The sequence below is a fragment of the Phalacrocorax aristotelis genome, chromosome 1, assembly GCF_949628215.1.
Source record: "Phalacrocorax aristotelis chromosome 1, bGulAri2.1, whole genome shotgun sequence".
NCBI classification, from domain to species: Eukaryota; Metazoa; Chordata; class Aves; order Suliformes; family Phalacrocoracidae; genus Phalacrocorax; species Phalacrocorax aristotelis.
In genome coordinates this window covers 4,094,862-4,111,198 of record NC_134276.1, presented here as the reverse complement: position 1 = coordinate 4,111,198, position 16,337 = coordinate 4,094,862, and the positions used below count along the sequence as shown (strand labels likewise).

The following is a 16,337-nucleotide window of genomic DNA, read 5'->3' as shown; positions in this document are numbered from 1 at the left end:
GGATATTGATCATTAATTTCAGCAGAAGCAAAACTGGTAAACCAGGCTTGCAAAAGTGTCTGTAGCCTGTTATAAAGAAATTGCTCGGGAATTTAAACATTTATTTCCCTTAGCAGGCAAAGGAATTCAGCACTTATATCTGTTTGGCACTCCTGAAAGTCCCTAAGTCCCTTGGACCATCAGTGGCATTGGCTGTCATTTCAAAACAAGACCCCAACTTCTAAAAAACTTGGTTGTTTTGGAAAATTTTACCCCTTCCCCCTGCAGTCCCATGGCTTTGCCTAGGGAAAGACTGGGGGATTTGGCCATAGCAACCTATCTGTGTAGACTTTCAGGTTCTGCAAGGCTCACATTTTAAAACAGTTTCTACTTTAATTTTGGGAACAGGGCTGATGATGTCTTAGTAGGGAGATGTAGATGTTCAACTTACTAAAGAAAACATCATATATTTGCATTATTAATGGTGAAATAGTCACTAATCTCAGCATTTAAGCTGGTAACCTAGTAATAAATGCTCAAATGGAGTTAAAGCGATAACTGTGCCTTTCTCCAACGCTTCAGTGCACATGGTCTTCTGCACTGAACATGGAGTGAGCATATACCCTCCTGGAGCACTGGGACCTGGAAAGGGGAGCTTTAAAGTTCAGCCTTTGTAGCTTGTGTCCCCTCTCTTTGCTGTCGTAACAGTAAAACATGACCGTTGGCTGTTCCCTGCCGGTCCTGCTGCGGTGCTTAAGGGCCAGCCAGATTGTCCCTTCGTTCTCCTCTGGTCTACAAGTATTTGGGTTTCACTTCTCGCTCTGTTATGCACAGATCTGGACCCCTCAGCTGGAGGGGCTAGCTCTTTCTCTCTCAGATTTCTACAGTCACCAACCTTATTGTTCCCATCCTTACACAATTAGGACGGTAGGACAGGAGCAATCACAGCACAGAATAATATTTGACAAAGTGAATGCAGTGAACTGGGGGAGTGAGTGTGGATGTACCCATGACACTGCACGAACGCTTTCTGGTGGTTGGCTCACACTAACAGGTTTGAAACACCCCAAACAACAATATGACTCTTTGCAAATCTTCCGCCCCTTCCAGGAACACCCCACTGTGAATAAAGATCTTCTCTCGCCTGCATTACCATTGCCACATCTGCTTGGAAGATCTGCTTGATGAATTTGTTCTTTGAGGAATGCACCAGCTGAATGATGTCTCCATGCAGCGTGTCCCTGTTTTTCTCCAAGAAACCTAGCGGAATAATGGGACAACACATAGATAGATGACACAGCGCAACATGGCCAGGACGTGCCCTGCAAGCAGCCTCCAGGTTGCTGGACTGCTGGCTGTTCTTGGGGAGGTAGTGGGGGTAATGAGTGGGCAGAAAAAGGGGGACCAAGAGAGGGAAGAGAGGCGCACCTTGAGACTGGGTCAAGGATGCATACGGTGCAAAGCACTGCGATTCTGTCATGGGCATGCACGAGTGAAAGGGCACCAACATCTGAAGCTCATGGGCACCACTGAAGGGCCAAGTCATTGCAGCCAGGAAAAGGAGTACACTGACACTAGTATGGGCTACCATCCTGCTCTGCTCCAACACAGCAGCAGCTCCCCGTCCCCCAAGCATCCCCTCACACCTGCAGTGCCCCAGGAGCTGCCCCATACCTTTTGTTTCGTAGTAAACAATTCCAGCAAAATGGTTAATACCAAACTGTGTTTCGTAGTTATTCTTTGGAGGAATATAGTTGGTGTTAAGCTTGTGCTGGGAGTTCAGCTTGTGTAACATGGTGGCATCTGTACCCTGTGCACACAGGAAAAGATCTGATGTTTAACGAGGGTCTGTCCCATTAAAATAATTTTCCAATCGGTAGTGCATTTCTTTTTTGTCTCAGGTGACAATGTATATTTATTTTGAGAATAAATATTTTGGAGGGGATATCTCAAATTCAGGAATTCAACAAACAGATTAAATATCACTGTTATGTTGTGCTATATTCATGATAGTGCTCCAAATGAAGTATATTTAATACTATTTTGTCTTAAACTTTGTCAGAGGCTATTCTTGAGTCTCCTGCAGGTATATTCTTCCATGAGAAAAAGTAACTTGTTTTAAGCGTGGTTGTGGTACTCATGGAAGAAAATGTGACAGAGCAATAAAAGCTATGAATAACAAACAGATGAATGTGCTTTTGGGGTTGATCAGTCCTCTCACGGGGTGCCAGTGTGCAAAGTGCAAAGGGGGTAAAAACAGGAGAGCCCAAAACACACCTTGGGGAACTTGCTCTCCTCGTCAATGAGGGAGATGATGTTCATGGGTTTGATGGCAATCATGTCCAAGGCATCCTGGTTATCGGTGAACTCGATGTGCTGCCAGTTGATGTTCTCCAGGTTGTACTCCTCCTGCTCTAGTTTGAAGACATGACGCACGAAGAACTGCTGCAGGTTCTCATTCGCAAAGTTAATGCAAAGCTGCTCAAAACTGTGGAGGGAAGGTCAAGGAAAGGCCGCTTTAGATCCACCATGCTTCACCTTTCTCCATCTCTCTCCATGCTTGAAGCAAGACCTCTCAGACCTTGTCAACCACTTATCAAGGTTGCTGCTGGCTGAGAATTTCCTTATTGGTTCAGATAATCAGTTTTTCTCCCCCAAAACTATGTTATAGCCATTATACCTGTGTAGCCTAAACCAATCAATTGGAGGTTATCTCCTATGGCTACTATGTGGCCAATACTTGAACAACTAAAGGGAATATGTTGTCTGCTGCAACATAAAAGTGATCAGCTCTAATAATCTCTCATATAGAAAAAAGCTTTGCCCAGTCCATCCTGTTTATCTCAGGAGAGGTGAAAGGACTGCAAGACTCTGAGCTTGGGGTGAAGGAGGGTTAACACCTGGTTCTGCTTTTGCAGACTCCATACCTGTTCACAGTGAAGTTCTCAAAGCCAAAGATGTCAAGGAGGCCGATGGATCTCCTGACACTTTTGAGTTCCTGGGAAGGAGGTCGGTAAATTGCAGCATTGATCTTCTCCACGATCCACACAAAAAGCCGCCCATAGATTCCCTGCAACATCCCAAAGATGGAGCTCACTGAGACAGGTTAGCAGTTCACCCTGCTAGTCTGCAGCACCGTTCAGGTGGCACAGCAACTGGACAGTCCCTGAGGACATGCTGACCAACATCTATGCTAGACCTTTGGCATGGTTTAAAGCTTTAAAAGCTGTTACGTAGATCAAAGAAAACAGATACGAAAGCCTAGATAAAAGACAACTGAAAGCAAAAATCCTGAATTTTTGATCTATGGGCTTAGTCTAAACATCTTTACAGATCAGCAGAGCCATGTTATGCTGCTAGACAAGCCATGGACGTCTCACCTGGACAAGGTGCTGACTTGAATGCTACAGCACTGGCTGAACAGTTTGCTGATTTAATGAAGCAGCTATTGCTGCTTTAGTAGTTCCAGAACTCCATGTTTTATAGTGTTATTCATTTCTTTTGTATAAGCCAAAGTAGTGCTACCAGGAGGGGAGCCTGATTCAAAGGCCCATCACCACTAGAGAAGTCACTGTCTGGATTTGCAGACTAGTTAGGTATCAAACCAGCTAGTTTGATCTACCAGTTCCCCACAGATAGAGTGGAGGGCCCACGGTGGCCAAAGTATGCCACCGATGCTTGTTTTGCAACCTTGATGGGGATGTAAACAGCACAGTAGTGATGCGCACTCACCTCATCAACCTTCATCACCCCAAAGCCTTAAGTGATGTTCTCTCTAAGTGCTCTGATGGCTACTGAATTGCTCTATCCCTATTCTCATGACATTCAGCTTTATTTACTGCTGCAAACATGCCCAAATCCTGAAATTCAGGTGTGCGTGCTACAGGTGTTGATAGAGCTGCTCTGATTTATAGCAGCTGAGGATCTAACCCTGAGGGTTGAACTGGGATGTTTTCCTGAAGTTGAGGTGAAGTAATTTCAGAATGCTGGCTCCTTCCATAGGTCACCTTTGAGCATAGACAGTCTCAAGTCCACATTGCAAATCCCCTGAAGACCAGGCTATCTAGACTCCTTCCATCTCAACTCTTTGTGTATCCCAATGAGAACATAGTTTCAAGGCCATCTGCTGATCTGAACTCACACAGGCACCAAGCAAGACACGTTTCCTGTGCAGTGGATGCTCTGGTCTCAAAAGTGGCAGACCAGCTTACCAACAGGAGCAGAAGGGAATGCTCTAAGGCTGACCTTCACAAAAGCGTCCCTCACATCCAGTGCTTGTTCCATGCTGAGAGGGGTGGAGACAGTCTCCCCCCTGGTGATTATAGTCCGGCTGGTAAGGCAGTTCATCACGTCCTGAGGGTCAACCTGGCAAAGACACCACCAAAAACAACTGCTGACTTTATAACACAAGGTGTCCTTACAGTGGCCTGGGCTACTGGCCTGAATGTGCATGGCCAGAGAGGAACAGTGCAGCCCCCCCATAGCTGGAGGTAAGTGTCTTAGCTGTACAGGGCAAATATCTCAAATCATGTCATAAGCATTTTCAGAGAGAGTAATTAACACTTTATACAGTGTTATACTATGGGAAGTGTTCTTGTGACTTAGTGTGAGATGTTAATGAGGCATGGGGAGAGAAAATAAAGCAAAGCCTGCAGTGCTGTAGTCTACCAACATGAATGTGGCTTTGCATTCCCTTGACCCTGAGGGTGCCAGAGCTGCCCAGAGAGGCTGTGGGGTCCCTTCCCTGGAGACATTCACACCCCGCCTGGACGCGTTCCTGTGCCCCTGCTCTGGGTGTGCCTGCTCCAGCAGGGGGTGGGACGGGATGGTCTCCAGAGGGCCCTTCCAACCCCCGCCAGTCTGGGATTCTGTGACCCCTTTTCATACTTCTGAGATCAACCCAGGGAAATGTCCACCCCCTAAAGTACATGAAAACACCCTGAAGACAGCTGTGGATCATGATCTGGGACCAGCAGTGCTGACGGAGATGAGAAGTTGTCCCGGGGGTGGGGGAGGGGGGCTGTTACCTGCTGGGGAAGCCACTGAAAAATGCTCCAGCCATGGCATGGATGAGTTGGGTGAGGTTTATCTCACCTCACTTCAGATATACATGGTATAGGTGACATACCTGTCTCAGCTACTGTAATGGACTCTCTTTACATCAATGAGGGTAACTAGTTTAGAGACTGAACTATTTTGGATGCCCTTTTTAGGACGATGCACCACCAAAGTGTCTGTTCATCTCCACTGGTGTGAAGGGGAGCTCAGATACCCAGCTGAGATGGAGACACCCACCTTCACGCTGCCATTGCAGGGCAAAGTATGGCTTACCCAGGCCTCTTCAGTCTCCTAGAGCTGGTGGTGCAAGGAGAGCCTGGCTCAGATGAAGCTTTGCCACAATACTAGAAACAAGGGAACAAGCCAGAAAGGGGACAGCAGCACTGCAGAGCCACTGACCTCCAGCAACGATGCCGCAGTGATTAGCGACGCCGACTGAACAACTTCGCAAGCATCCAGGTTGTCATAGGTCCGAGCTGGGGGAAGAAAGGCAAAGGGAAAGCCATCAGTGATGGACGTGGCTCTTCAGAAGGTGGACGGGGTGAGGGAAAGAGTCTTCCTCTGCTGCCTCCATATGATGGCCAGGCAAAATCTGGCCATCAGAAGGGAGAAAAGTTCGTGCAGCTGCTGGAGTCCTGCTACTGACTGCAAAGGGCCTGTACTCTGCTCTGCCAGCCACCCTAAATGACTGATGATGTAAAAATATTTCTAGCATGTAAGTGTTTTAGACCTCTGACTTCCAAAGAGTCTTTTAAAATCACTGTGTCATTTATGACAGCAGGGCAGTTTGGTACCTTTATGAAGGCATATCATAAGACACAGGCACTTGTCAAACACTCTATTAGTCTCTCCTTGCAAAGCCTGAGTCTAACGAATGGCCTGTGGCCATATTTAACCTCCCTACATTCAGAAAACGTGGATGCCACTGAGCATACTGGAGTCTGGCAGCTCTGCAGGGTGGGCAGGTGAACTTACTCCTCCTTTCTTGTCCTTACATGACACAATAAGGACCTGAGTCCCTGACATGGTGCCAGGCAGGTGGTCTGGATAAGCCCTCCCTCCCTAAGCTTGGCTCCCCTGAGCATGCAGAATAAAGTGTAGAAGTGCTCTGGGCTACACCCCTGTATTTGTCCTTTTACCTTCGTACTGCAGGTTCCCCATGTGCAGGATGGCAGCCAGCAGCTTGGAGATCTCCCAGTTCTCCGTGTCGGTGAACATAAGGACCTTCATTGCAGAGCGGATGTTGGCATACTCCTTGCTGTCATCTCTGCCATCGCAGGTCGTGCAGTTACCCTGGGGAGGCAAAGGGGTCGCATTGTGCGTGGGGTAAAGCAGAGAGCATCTGGGTGTAACCCTAAGCTATCCAGGGCTTTGCCCTAAATCAGTAGACATTTTATTTGCAAGATGAATAAGGAAGAGATGATGTTGAACCTGTGAATCTAGCTCTGCCTTTTGGTGTATACTATGAATGACTGCTCATCCTTGTTACCTGCACTTGCCCTGCTGTCCCCAGCTACCCTGTGTCTGGCTGCAGTCAGCAGAGGAGAAAAAACTCTCTGAGATAGGGCTAAAAAGCAAGAAGGAAACATGCTGGAGGGTCCCACCGATCCAGCCAGAAAGCTGTGTACCAGCCTTGCTGATGACGGGCCAGCCTTAATTACACCTGCTTCTACCAGCTCCTCTGGATTGCTGCACTAGTATATAAGGAGTGGGGCTGGACATTGCTGGTTCAGACAGACATGTGCAGCAGAGACAGCTCAGCATTGTATGCTGCAGAGAATGCTCCATCCCACTATGCACTCCTCCCCGTCCATCGCTGCTGCAAGAGCATTGGGTCATATCTAACACACTGGGTATTTCCAAACAAGGGGCCTGGGCACCAAACACCAAAACCATCCAAGCCTGTGTCCTGCTCCACAGGAAGAGTAGAAATAACCTTGTCTAAGTTTCTGGGAAGTGGTTTCTGAGAGTGGTTTAAGGGTTTGCGCTAAGACTGCGAGGCTTGCGGTAGTGGGACAAGTAAGTCCTACAAACCCTGTGGCTAAGATTTGGGAAGGTCATAACTGGCAAATCAGCTCTTGGCTGTGGAGGAAGCACCTCTCTCTTCTTTATCCCTTGCTAACAAGCTCTCACCACATCACCCCACCAAACCTCTGCTTTGCTGCGTTCTCACCATTGCAAGGTAGTTGTAGTCCGTGGCTTTCCCAAGACCCAGCTTCTTCTTCTGCTCCATCGTCATCCCTCTCAGCATGCAGTAAAACACGTGGTAATTCCTCTCATCCTGGGCCTGCAGTAGGAGAGCAAGCATCAGCTCTGCAAGGAGAACGGCACCGCAAAGACTGACCGACTGAATGCCCGTTCCCGCACCTTGCAGATATACGGCCTTACCTGCCTGCAGACCCGGGACTTCTCCAGCAGGTACTGCTCAATCTTCGCACCCTCAATGGCTCCCCTTTTGTTGAAGTGGATGTCAATGTACTTCCCAAATCGGCTAGAGTTGTCGTTACGGATGGTCTTTGCGTTCCCGAAAGCTGCGGGGAAGAATTGCAGTGGATTAAAGAGGACCTGATGCAGGGAGGATCATGGATCTGGCCTCATGGAAAAAAAGGTAATCAAAAGCATGAGGCTGAGAGGGTAAAAAGTAGCCCCAAAGCTTTTCCCTTAAGTTTGGCTGGCTCAATTTCAACTCAGTGTGGGGAAACAGGATATATCACAGATGGCTGTCCTCGGAAATATAGAGAGGAGCACAGAGAAGGAGGCATGGGAATGGGGTGACCTTGTCCAGGAAGACGGGCTAGGACAGCAGGAATTTGTCAGCAGCTGATGAAATACAAGAGGGTTGAGCAAGGCTGGTAGGATGATGCTGCAGCATGTGAGGTGACACTGTGTGGGAAATGACAGAGCTGCTGGTGAGTGATTTGGTGACTGAGAGGGAAAGTACAGAGCTCATCCTTTAGGGAAATACAGAGGGACTAAGCCAAGCTCCAAGTGGGAGACTTCTCCCTACAAACAGACTGTGTGCAGAGAAAGGTATCCACATCCATCCCTTGTGCGATTGTGGACCGCTGGCACAAGTACCCTGGCCACCACGCCCTGGCTCCAGGATTGCTGGCAGGTGATGGAGATGCATTTGAAATACAGATCCTCTCTTCCTCTCAATCCTACCAGTGATAAAAATGCCTCCATCATCTGAGGTCTCACCTTCCAAGATGGGATTTGCCTCCAGGACCTGCTGCTCAATCCAGGAGTGCTGACCGCTGATTGCTGCCAGGAACTGCAGAATCAGTTTTGTGCTTTCTGTCTTCCCTGCTCCAGATTCACCGCTGCAAAGACAACAGGAACTGAGGTCAGTGAAAGCCCTGCTACATCTCTGCTAATGTCTGGCTCTCTGTCTCCAAAGGGACTGATGACTCTGTGCCTATTCTGCTAGCACAAGCAGGACGAGGCCACTAAGGATGGGTTTCCAGCATCCCAAGGACTGGTTGTAGGAGAAATGGTAGGACACAGTACTGGACATCTTCCAACCAAAATCCAGATTTATTTTCCAGTCCATTTGGCCCAAGCTGTTACTTGGTTTTGGGTCTCTGCAGCAAATACCATCATTCAATCAGCACTAAAAAGGTCACGAAGCACTTTCAGACAGTGCTCTTCCAGGTGTGATCACCAAAACATGATGCGTTGGTTCAGGGGCTGGCTGGTCCCATGGGACATCTCCATCACCAGTCTTGAGCTGCCAAAACACACTAGAAAGCAGATTCTGAAATAGTGCCTTTTAGTGATAGGTTCTTTTGTATGTCCCCTAGGCATGCCCTACCAAGGGGTGGGTAGGAGAGAAGATCATGGGGCAGGAAGCAAGAGTTACTCCCCAAAACTTTCTCTCCACTGAAAGATAAGTTTTGTTACCTTGTGATGGCACAGGAGGAAGGGATGGGTAGAAACTCTTTGTTGTCAGTCTATGACCTGTCTGTTATATGGGGTAGCCAGTATAAATGATTGAAATGGCCCTTCCTGGTGTTCAGTAACCAGCCCTGCCCCCATGGCCAAATTGCCTCAGTTCTCAGGGTTGGCTGGCCACTGGCACACTGTATCCTGCCTGGCCTTGACTCTCCTCTGGGCCCCATATGATGCTTTTTTAGCCCTGTAAGGTATCACATGGTCTTTTCACACCCACATATCTGAAATACTGTGCACAGGGTGCCCCAGAGAAATGGTTTTGTGCAATGAAACTGAGGGTAGGCATGCCTTGGTGAGAGGTGATGCCCTGAAAGCATGCAGGACTGTTTGAGAGTTAAAAACATGATAGAATAGCATTAGAAGGCTGAGGGAACCAAATCTGTTTCATACCCCCGTTCGGGACAGACACTGGGGTGAACTACACCCATAAATGTGACTGGGCATTTCTTGGAGTCCAAGGTTGACTAGTCCAGAGCAGAGCAGAGCAGAGCCATGCAGGGAGACACCAGTTCAGCAGTGTGAACAACCACAGGTCCAGTGATGAAGCTTGTCCCTGGCCCTTCCTAGTGCAGAATGTATGGATCTTTGCACCCTTGATGTCTGTAGGAGTACTGGGTTTAAACTTAAAAGAGGAGGTTAAAGTTAAATATGAGATTTATTGGGTTGTAGGATAAGTACCAAAGGATCTTTACTAGGAACAGTGACTGCAAACAAACGCCACCTCTGCACTGGGAATATGTGGATGGAAGATCTGATCGGTCATTAAAACTTTTGTTTCTGTTTGATAATATCTCTATCAACCACGTTAGAGGTGCTCAGCATCTGTTTTCAGGATATGGCCCATTAGGAAATTCCCCAACTCACCTTATGATACAACACTGGTCCTTGTTGTTGCGCTGCATGTTGAAGTAGCAGTTGTCAGCAATTGCAAAGATGTGTGGTGGCATCTCACCAATCTTTTTGTTGGTGTACAGGCGTATCTGCTCAGGTGAGTAGATGGGTAGAAGCTGGTAGGGGTTTACTGCCACCAATATTGAACCTGTGTATGTCTGGAGGAGAAGCACATGAAGGTTTATGGGGACAGTGGGATGTGGCTGAGAGGCTTTGGCAGCTTGGATGGAATGTGGAAGCCAGAAAAATCAAGGTTTTTCAAAAGCTGGATGAAAGATGGTGTTCAAGTCAAAGATGCTTGCAGGATGGAGCCTGGAGCAAAATTGGAACAAAAGCCCCAAACTATCAGTTCATACTCAGCCTTGCTCATGCACAACATGGATTCAAGCCTTAATTCATATTTCGGATGTTCATCAGTTAAGATTCAGAGTTTCAAGTCAAGCTTGTATTTGCAAAAATACTGCCAGAGCCAGCACATATCCATACATATTTATTGCATTGCACCAATTATGAGAAACTAGAGATGAAAGGGACCTGGAGACCATTGCCATATCTCAAACCAGGACCAGCTGGATCCAAACTGTTCCTGGCAGACGTCTGTCTAACCTGTTTCTAAAAATCCACAACAGAGTTGTTACGCCTCTGCAATCCATTCTTCTCTACCATCTCTGCCTAATCAAACCTCTCCATGGTGCAATTTAAACCTTGTCCTGTGTACGTGGATATGACCCACAAAGTTCCAACATATCCCTTCTCAGTTGTTTCTGAGTAATTTTTGGAAATGGCCTTTTGTCTGTGCTGTGCTCTCTGTGGGACTTGAACAAGGAAAGCTCTCCTGGGTCTTGGGCAGAAAACCCCTTTGTGGTGCCTTTTTCATTTCTGGCCTTCCAGAAGCTATTTCTCACAAGCCTCTCACCAAAGGACTCATGGCCTTTGTCACCTTGCTCAGGTGCAGCTCTGACATGAGGAGGTTTGGCCACATCCCAAGCTCAAGGCAGAGAATAAGAATCTCCTTCCCCAACTTCAGCTGTCTAAAAGTTATTGTCTAGAGCAAGCAAGTCAACGGGGCTTCATCTTAGGCCAACCAAAGAGCATGAGATAAAGGCTAGTTTCACTCCATGATTTCAAAGGAGCTGAGTCACCTTCTCTAGGTTGACTACTGGAAACTAAAGTTGTAAGATTAATCTCACCTTTCTTTCCTAGTGGGACCAGCTGTGAAAGTGCCCCCACTGCTGCATATACTCTTTTCGGGGGGGGGGGGGAGTAATTTCAACATAAAAATAATCCTTACGGGTTTTTATCTGCATGGCCTAAACCCAACAGGAAGCCCTCGGCACAAAGTAACAAAGTGGCACAGGCAAGGATGTTTGTGAACCGCGAATAAAATCTCTCCATGCTCTGCTGACTGCTCCTCTTTTTGTGCATATTTCAAAGTGGCTGATGTTTAAAACAAATGTAAGCTGTTCCTCACTTCTGAAGGCAGCAAAATAACTGTCACTGCTGAGGAGAGGAGTAGAAAGGGAGACCTGGAGGCACAAGCTGGCAGCCCCAGGTTGAGTTTCTTCCATCAAGCCCAGTTTCCCTCAGTCATGACAGAAAGTGCAGTGAGATGATAATTTGTTTGCCACCATCTACACAACTCTTCCCACCAGCTCAGGCTTGCTGAAAGGCAGCCAGTAGGTGGCAATTTTGTACTACAACAGGGACGCTGGAAGCCCTTAGGGACTCCTCACTTTCTAGCCTCACGGCCAACATCAGAGAGCAACTTTCTGTTCACTCCCAGGTGAAGTTTGAGTTTACAGTGGTAACTGAGAAAGGATACAATAGCCTTCCCTGTAATAGGGGGTTATGTGCCAGTAAAGGAAAAAAGCTCAAGAACAAAGTTGTCACAAATACAAAGGGTAGAAATTGGCTGCGATGTCATGTAGACTGGATGTTAGAAGAAGGCAGCGTTGGAACTGGGGAGCAGAGAATCCTCAGAACAGCCTTCCACAGCGACAGAGCAGGTGAATTAGTGCTCAGAGAAGAAGTGAGCTCAGTTTCTGAATGGTATGATGTCACCAAGATCTCCAGTGAATCCCAAGTCTCCCTCCAGTGCTGGGTAAGGTACTTGGATGACTGTTTTCATTATTTGTTACCAGATTAATTTTAGGGACATCTCTAATCTTCCTTGAGCCTCTTTTGAAAAAGACCGACCCCCTGCAGAGGTCTGAAATCCCTGTGCTTCAACCACGCCAGCCTGCCCTGCCCCAAATGCAGCCAGTGAGACCTTTAAAGGAGTTAACCATTAGTTGCAGGAATGCTTTCTGGACACTCTCACTGGCCCTTTCCTTGTGATCGACAAAACACTTTGTCAGCACAAACTCTTGTACTATTACTTGTTTTTGTAGGTCTTTCCTAGTTGATAAATACTCAAAATTTGCCCAGTTCTCTCAGTTAATGGCATGCAAAACTTTGTCCACTTTGCTGATGAGGGGCCAAAGGGCACCTCCAAGGAAATATTATCTCTCTGGTTTCTATTGCTGGGTGAAGGCAAAGCCCTCCTGTCTTGGGAAAATAAAGCTTTACCAATAGGCAGGGAGGACTCTGCTGTAGCTGACCACAGGAACCATCTCTCAGAGGAAATTCATTACTGCCTGTATGACCTAGATTTTAATTAGCCCCAAACAAATCCTTTCTGAGCTTGCTTCCCTCACTACCCAGAACACCACAGCTGACTTCATCTGGATTTTTATGTGGTTAAAGCTCTACCAAATATTACTGCATTTTGGCAAACCTTAGAGAGCAGCAACAGACATTGGTTTTGTCTCCAGAGAAAGAGATTTAACCTTATTCACGAGTCCAAACTCCCCACCAGATACTCTTGCATAGTTCCCCTCACTGCATGAAAGCCAAACCGTGGGCAACAAGCCCTGGCTGAATTTTTTCTCATTTTGCTGCAAAAATTTATTTCCTTCAAGTTGAGGTCATTACTGAGAAGCGCTTACAGCTTTAACCACATTCACAGGTAATGAAGGTGTCACAACTTGACCGTGAGGGCCAAGCTCTGCAGCAAAGGGGATGATGCTCTCAATGCATTTGTGAAGCAGCAGCAATGGTGGTGCAAAGTAAATGAGAATGCCACAATGGTGAACAGAAACAAGTGATCCCATGGAAGGCGTGACAGCAATTGCAAATGACAGTGCCAAGAGCCATACTTACCCTCCCGCCGCAGTTTGTCTTATGAGTAAAATGTGAGGGAGGAGAAAAAGGAAAATTATATTTTATTAGATCAGAATTACACCCTTCACAACGCTAAGGAGATGAGGAAACAAGGGGGACTGAAGTCCCATTGGAAAAGTCAACCTTTACTCAGCAGGCTCAGAAATCCTTTCAAACAGTGAAAGCAAAGTCACTCTAAGCTTCACCACCTTTAAGACAGAGTAAATTATACCCCAGAGAAAAACACCTCAGCGGTCTGGGTATCCCCTGCCTACATGGCATCCATATGGTACCTTGGCTTTGCAGAACTGCAATCAATACTTACCACGTTCAACACAAATCTACTCCTCCTAGTGCCACCGCTCTTAAAAAATGAGATCTGAAGTTGGGTTCTTGAGCCTCCAACAACACACATGTAGACAGGGTGGGTAACATGCCTCTCTATCAAGCTATGCACTCTATGCCATGTTAAGAACATCACTGTGATTTTGAGATTGCAGTAATTGCTGTGTTGTGCCCAGGATCACGGGCTGGCACTCCAAGGGCATTAGTGGTGTGGAGCAATCAAGGCAGAGTAACCTCTATGATTCAAATCCCTTTGTGGGATGCAGCAGCTTTGTAGGACACATAGCTCTGTCACCATCAGACCCAAACCACTCGCAGAGAAACCACATTGTTACTGAGTCACTTCAGCCCACACTTACCTCCCAGGTTAGCAGCTGTCCTTTGCATTAGCCCTTATTAGTATGATGCTGCCAGAAAACTCTGCCCAGTTCTCATTCATGTTCCTAATCTCCCTAGAGGCCTGTGAATAGCTTGGTGAGGGAGCTCAGAGGCAGAGCTTTAGTGAAGGAGCTGAGTGAATTCACAGGCAATCTGATATCGCATTCATGAAATCTTATCTGAGGACCTCTGTTCACTTAGTGAGGCAACAGACTCTTGCCTGATGACACTGAAACCCCAGGAGAGACACATGGACACCACTGAAAAAATATCCAACATGATCCCAACTTTCTCAGAAGGCAAGAGAGGTATGTAGGAATCCACTTGCTACCACCGCAGGGTGCCCACAAACAGAAGAAAAAGGGGCTGTTCCCTGAATGAACCAATCAGCTACAAATTAATGGCGATCTGTACTTCTTGTGTGGTATTCATGTTGCTTGAATTTAGTTATCCACATGAGTACTACATCTAACCTTGAAGACGGACATGCTCTGGGCTGGAGGAGGTTGGAGTGTAGACCTCCAACCTGAACTTTCCTCACAACATAAACTCTTCCAAGCACCAGCCAGCTCTAAAGCTATCGCCTCATCTGACTGGCACCTATGTTTGCACAGCTGAAAGGCAGTCTTGGTTCTGTCGGCTCTATTGATATCTCTGGTGCCTGCCAGGGGTGCTTAGTGCACGTGGAGACACCACCTCAAGTATGAATTTGGCCTGATAACTTTTGCTAGTTTATCATTATAAACGGCTGTGGCTCCCTGAAGAGAGCTCCACAGAGTAACTCAGTTCATCTAACATGTGAATTATTTTCTATTCAGGCCTTTTTCTCTAAACTGACAATACAGGGGACCTAGACGTCATGCACAACAAATAAGGTGCCTTGGTGAGAGATGAATTTGGAGGTCTCTATTCTCCTCCAAGCTTTGGGGAATTAGGGGTGCCTTTTCAGCAGCCATATCCCCTTCCTCTAGGCTTGAAATCAGTCTTTGAAAGAAGAGATGGATATCTTCCAGAACTGGGGGCAAGGGGCTGTCAACTATGACGAGCCTATGTAGGAGAGTGGTGTGCTCTCTATCTCTGCCCAGCTCTAATCCAAAGCCATTCTTTTAAAAGGCACTGGACATCAAGCAGAACAAGCAGATTTGATAGCTAAAATCCTGTATATGGCCTGCTAGCTCATCCCATGTGGGAAGTCAGACTGTACTGTGATTCCCTCTGGCCTGAAAAAATAGTCTCTAGAGCCTTTTAAAAATCAGATCCCTAGGTGGCTTTGAAAAGGCCTTCAGAAAACCTACTTACCTGAGTATCTGAAAACTGTAGGATTTGAGAACAATATCAAAGTTTTAATATTTGCATAGGATGTTTGAGTACATTAGCTAGCGGTAAACACAAACACACGCGCCTCACTTCTGCCCCAGGAATGTGCACGAGACTACACAGCGTATAGCACACTGATAAAACCAGCACAGAGACCTGAATGCTGACTCTTGTCCTGCTGGGGAGGCGGCATCTGCGATGCTCAGTTCACTCAGGGCTTCCCACATGCGGGTTCCCTAGAGCTAAGGAGGGCGGTGGGGTGCAGTGCAGAGCAAGATGGGGAGTTGGGGAGGACACTCACATAAATGAGGTGCTCCCGATAGCGGATCAGCAGGTTCCTGAGGATTCCCGCCTCGTTCAGGTCCCCCAAGCGGATCATGTCCTCCACTCCATGGATGGAGGTGGGGTGCATGGGTTTGATGTGGCTGGCATTCTGCGGGGAAATCCAGTGTTCCTGGGAAGAGGGCGAGGTCAGAGGAAGACAAATTAAATTAGGTACCACTGGGATGAGTGACAGAAATAGCCCACCCCAGACAGAAGGACCAGATGGAAGAACATACACGGGAGAGCACTATCACACAGTCCACCGCTTCTATTCCTGGTACATGGCAGTGACTGATTTGCAAGATTTCTAGCAGAAGAAGGAAAGTGTTTTAGTTTTCCTTTCACACAACTACAGTTTCACATCACTGGGTAACCCTCTGCCACAAAATACTGCTGAACAGAGAAAAGATGATTTAGAAGAGGAGAGAGGGATGCACAGGGGCGGTAAAATCACACTTTCATTGGCAGAGTGTCATTTAGACTCATAACTTCTAACAGGCTTCAAAAGCCACTATGAATTGGACGCAAGGACCCTGCTGAACCAAATCTCTTTCTGCCCTCCTTGAAGGGAATGAGATAATTCACACTTAGGCTGGAAAAAAATTATAAAGGACAGAGAACCTCCTCTGGTCACCCTCTGCTTGTGATAGAGATGTTCTTCTAAAACAGCCACAACTGCACAGAAGTAGAGGGGGGAAATTGAAGGAAAACCAGTGTTTGGGCACATCCTGCATTGGTAGGAGGTCAGGAAGGACTGGATAACAGCAGAGGAACAGTAGGTCAAGGTAGGTTTGCTCCAAGCACTATCTAAATGTGTTTTGGAGGTCTCTGTTATCACTGTACTTGAAGCTTCTGAACTTTTCACTCCCAGTAGTGCCACAAAAGTAGGG

General features: G+C 47.1%; 1 protein-coding gene across 1 annotated transcript in view; it reads right to left on the bottom strand.

Moving 5' to 3' along the window:
• The window catches only part of MYO7A (myosin VIIA), a 103,970-nt gene that overhangs the window by 46,734 nt on the left and 40,899 nt on the right, over positions 1 to 16,337 (bottom strand). The window contains exons 4-15 of the mRNA XM_075115515.1: positions 15,425 to 15,577; positions 9,856 to 10,040; positions 8,239 to 8,360; positions 7,426 to 7,568; positions 7,211 to 7,324; positions 6,177 to 6,330; positions 5,437 to 5,513; positions 4,225 to 4,344; positions 2,907 to 3,049; positions 2,257 to 2,467; positions 1,654 to 1,789; positions 1,133 to 1,239 (exon numbers count right to left, since the gene is read on the bottom strand). Of these exons, the coding sequence (XP_074971616.1) occupies positions 1,133 to 1,239; positions 1,654 to 1,789; positions 2,257 to 2,467; positions 2,907 to 3,049; positions 4,225 to 4,344; positions 5,437 to 5,513; positions 6,177 to 6,330; positions 7,211 to 7,324; positions 7,426 to 7,568; positions 8,239 to 8,360; positions 9,856 to 10,040; positions 15,425 to 15,577 (1,665 nt within the window). The remainder of the gene's footprint in view (positions 1 to 1,132; positions 1,240 to 1,653; positions 1,790 to 2,256; positions 2,468 to 2,906; positions 3,050 to 4,224; positions 4,345 to 5,436; positions 5,514 to 6,176; positions 6,331 to 7,210; positions 7,325 to 7,425; positions 7,569 to 8,238; positions 8,361 to 9,855; positions 10,041 to 15,424; positions 15,578 to 16,337) is intronic.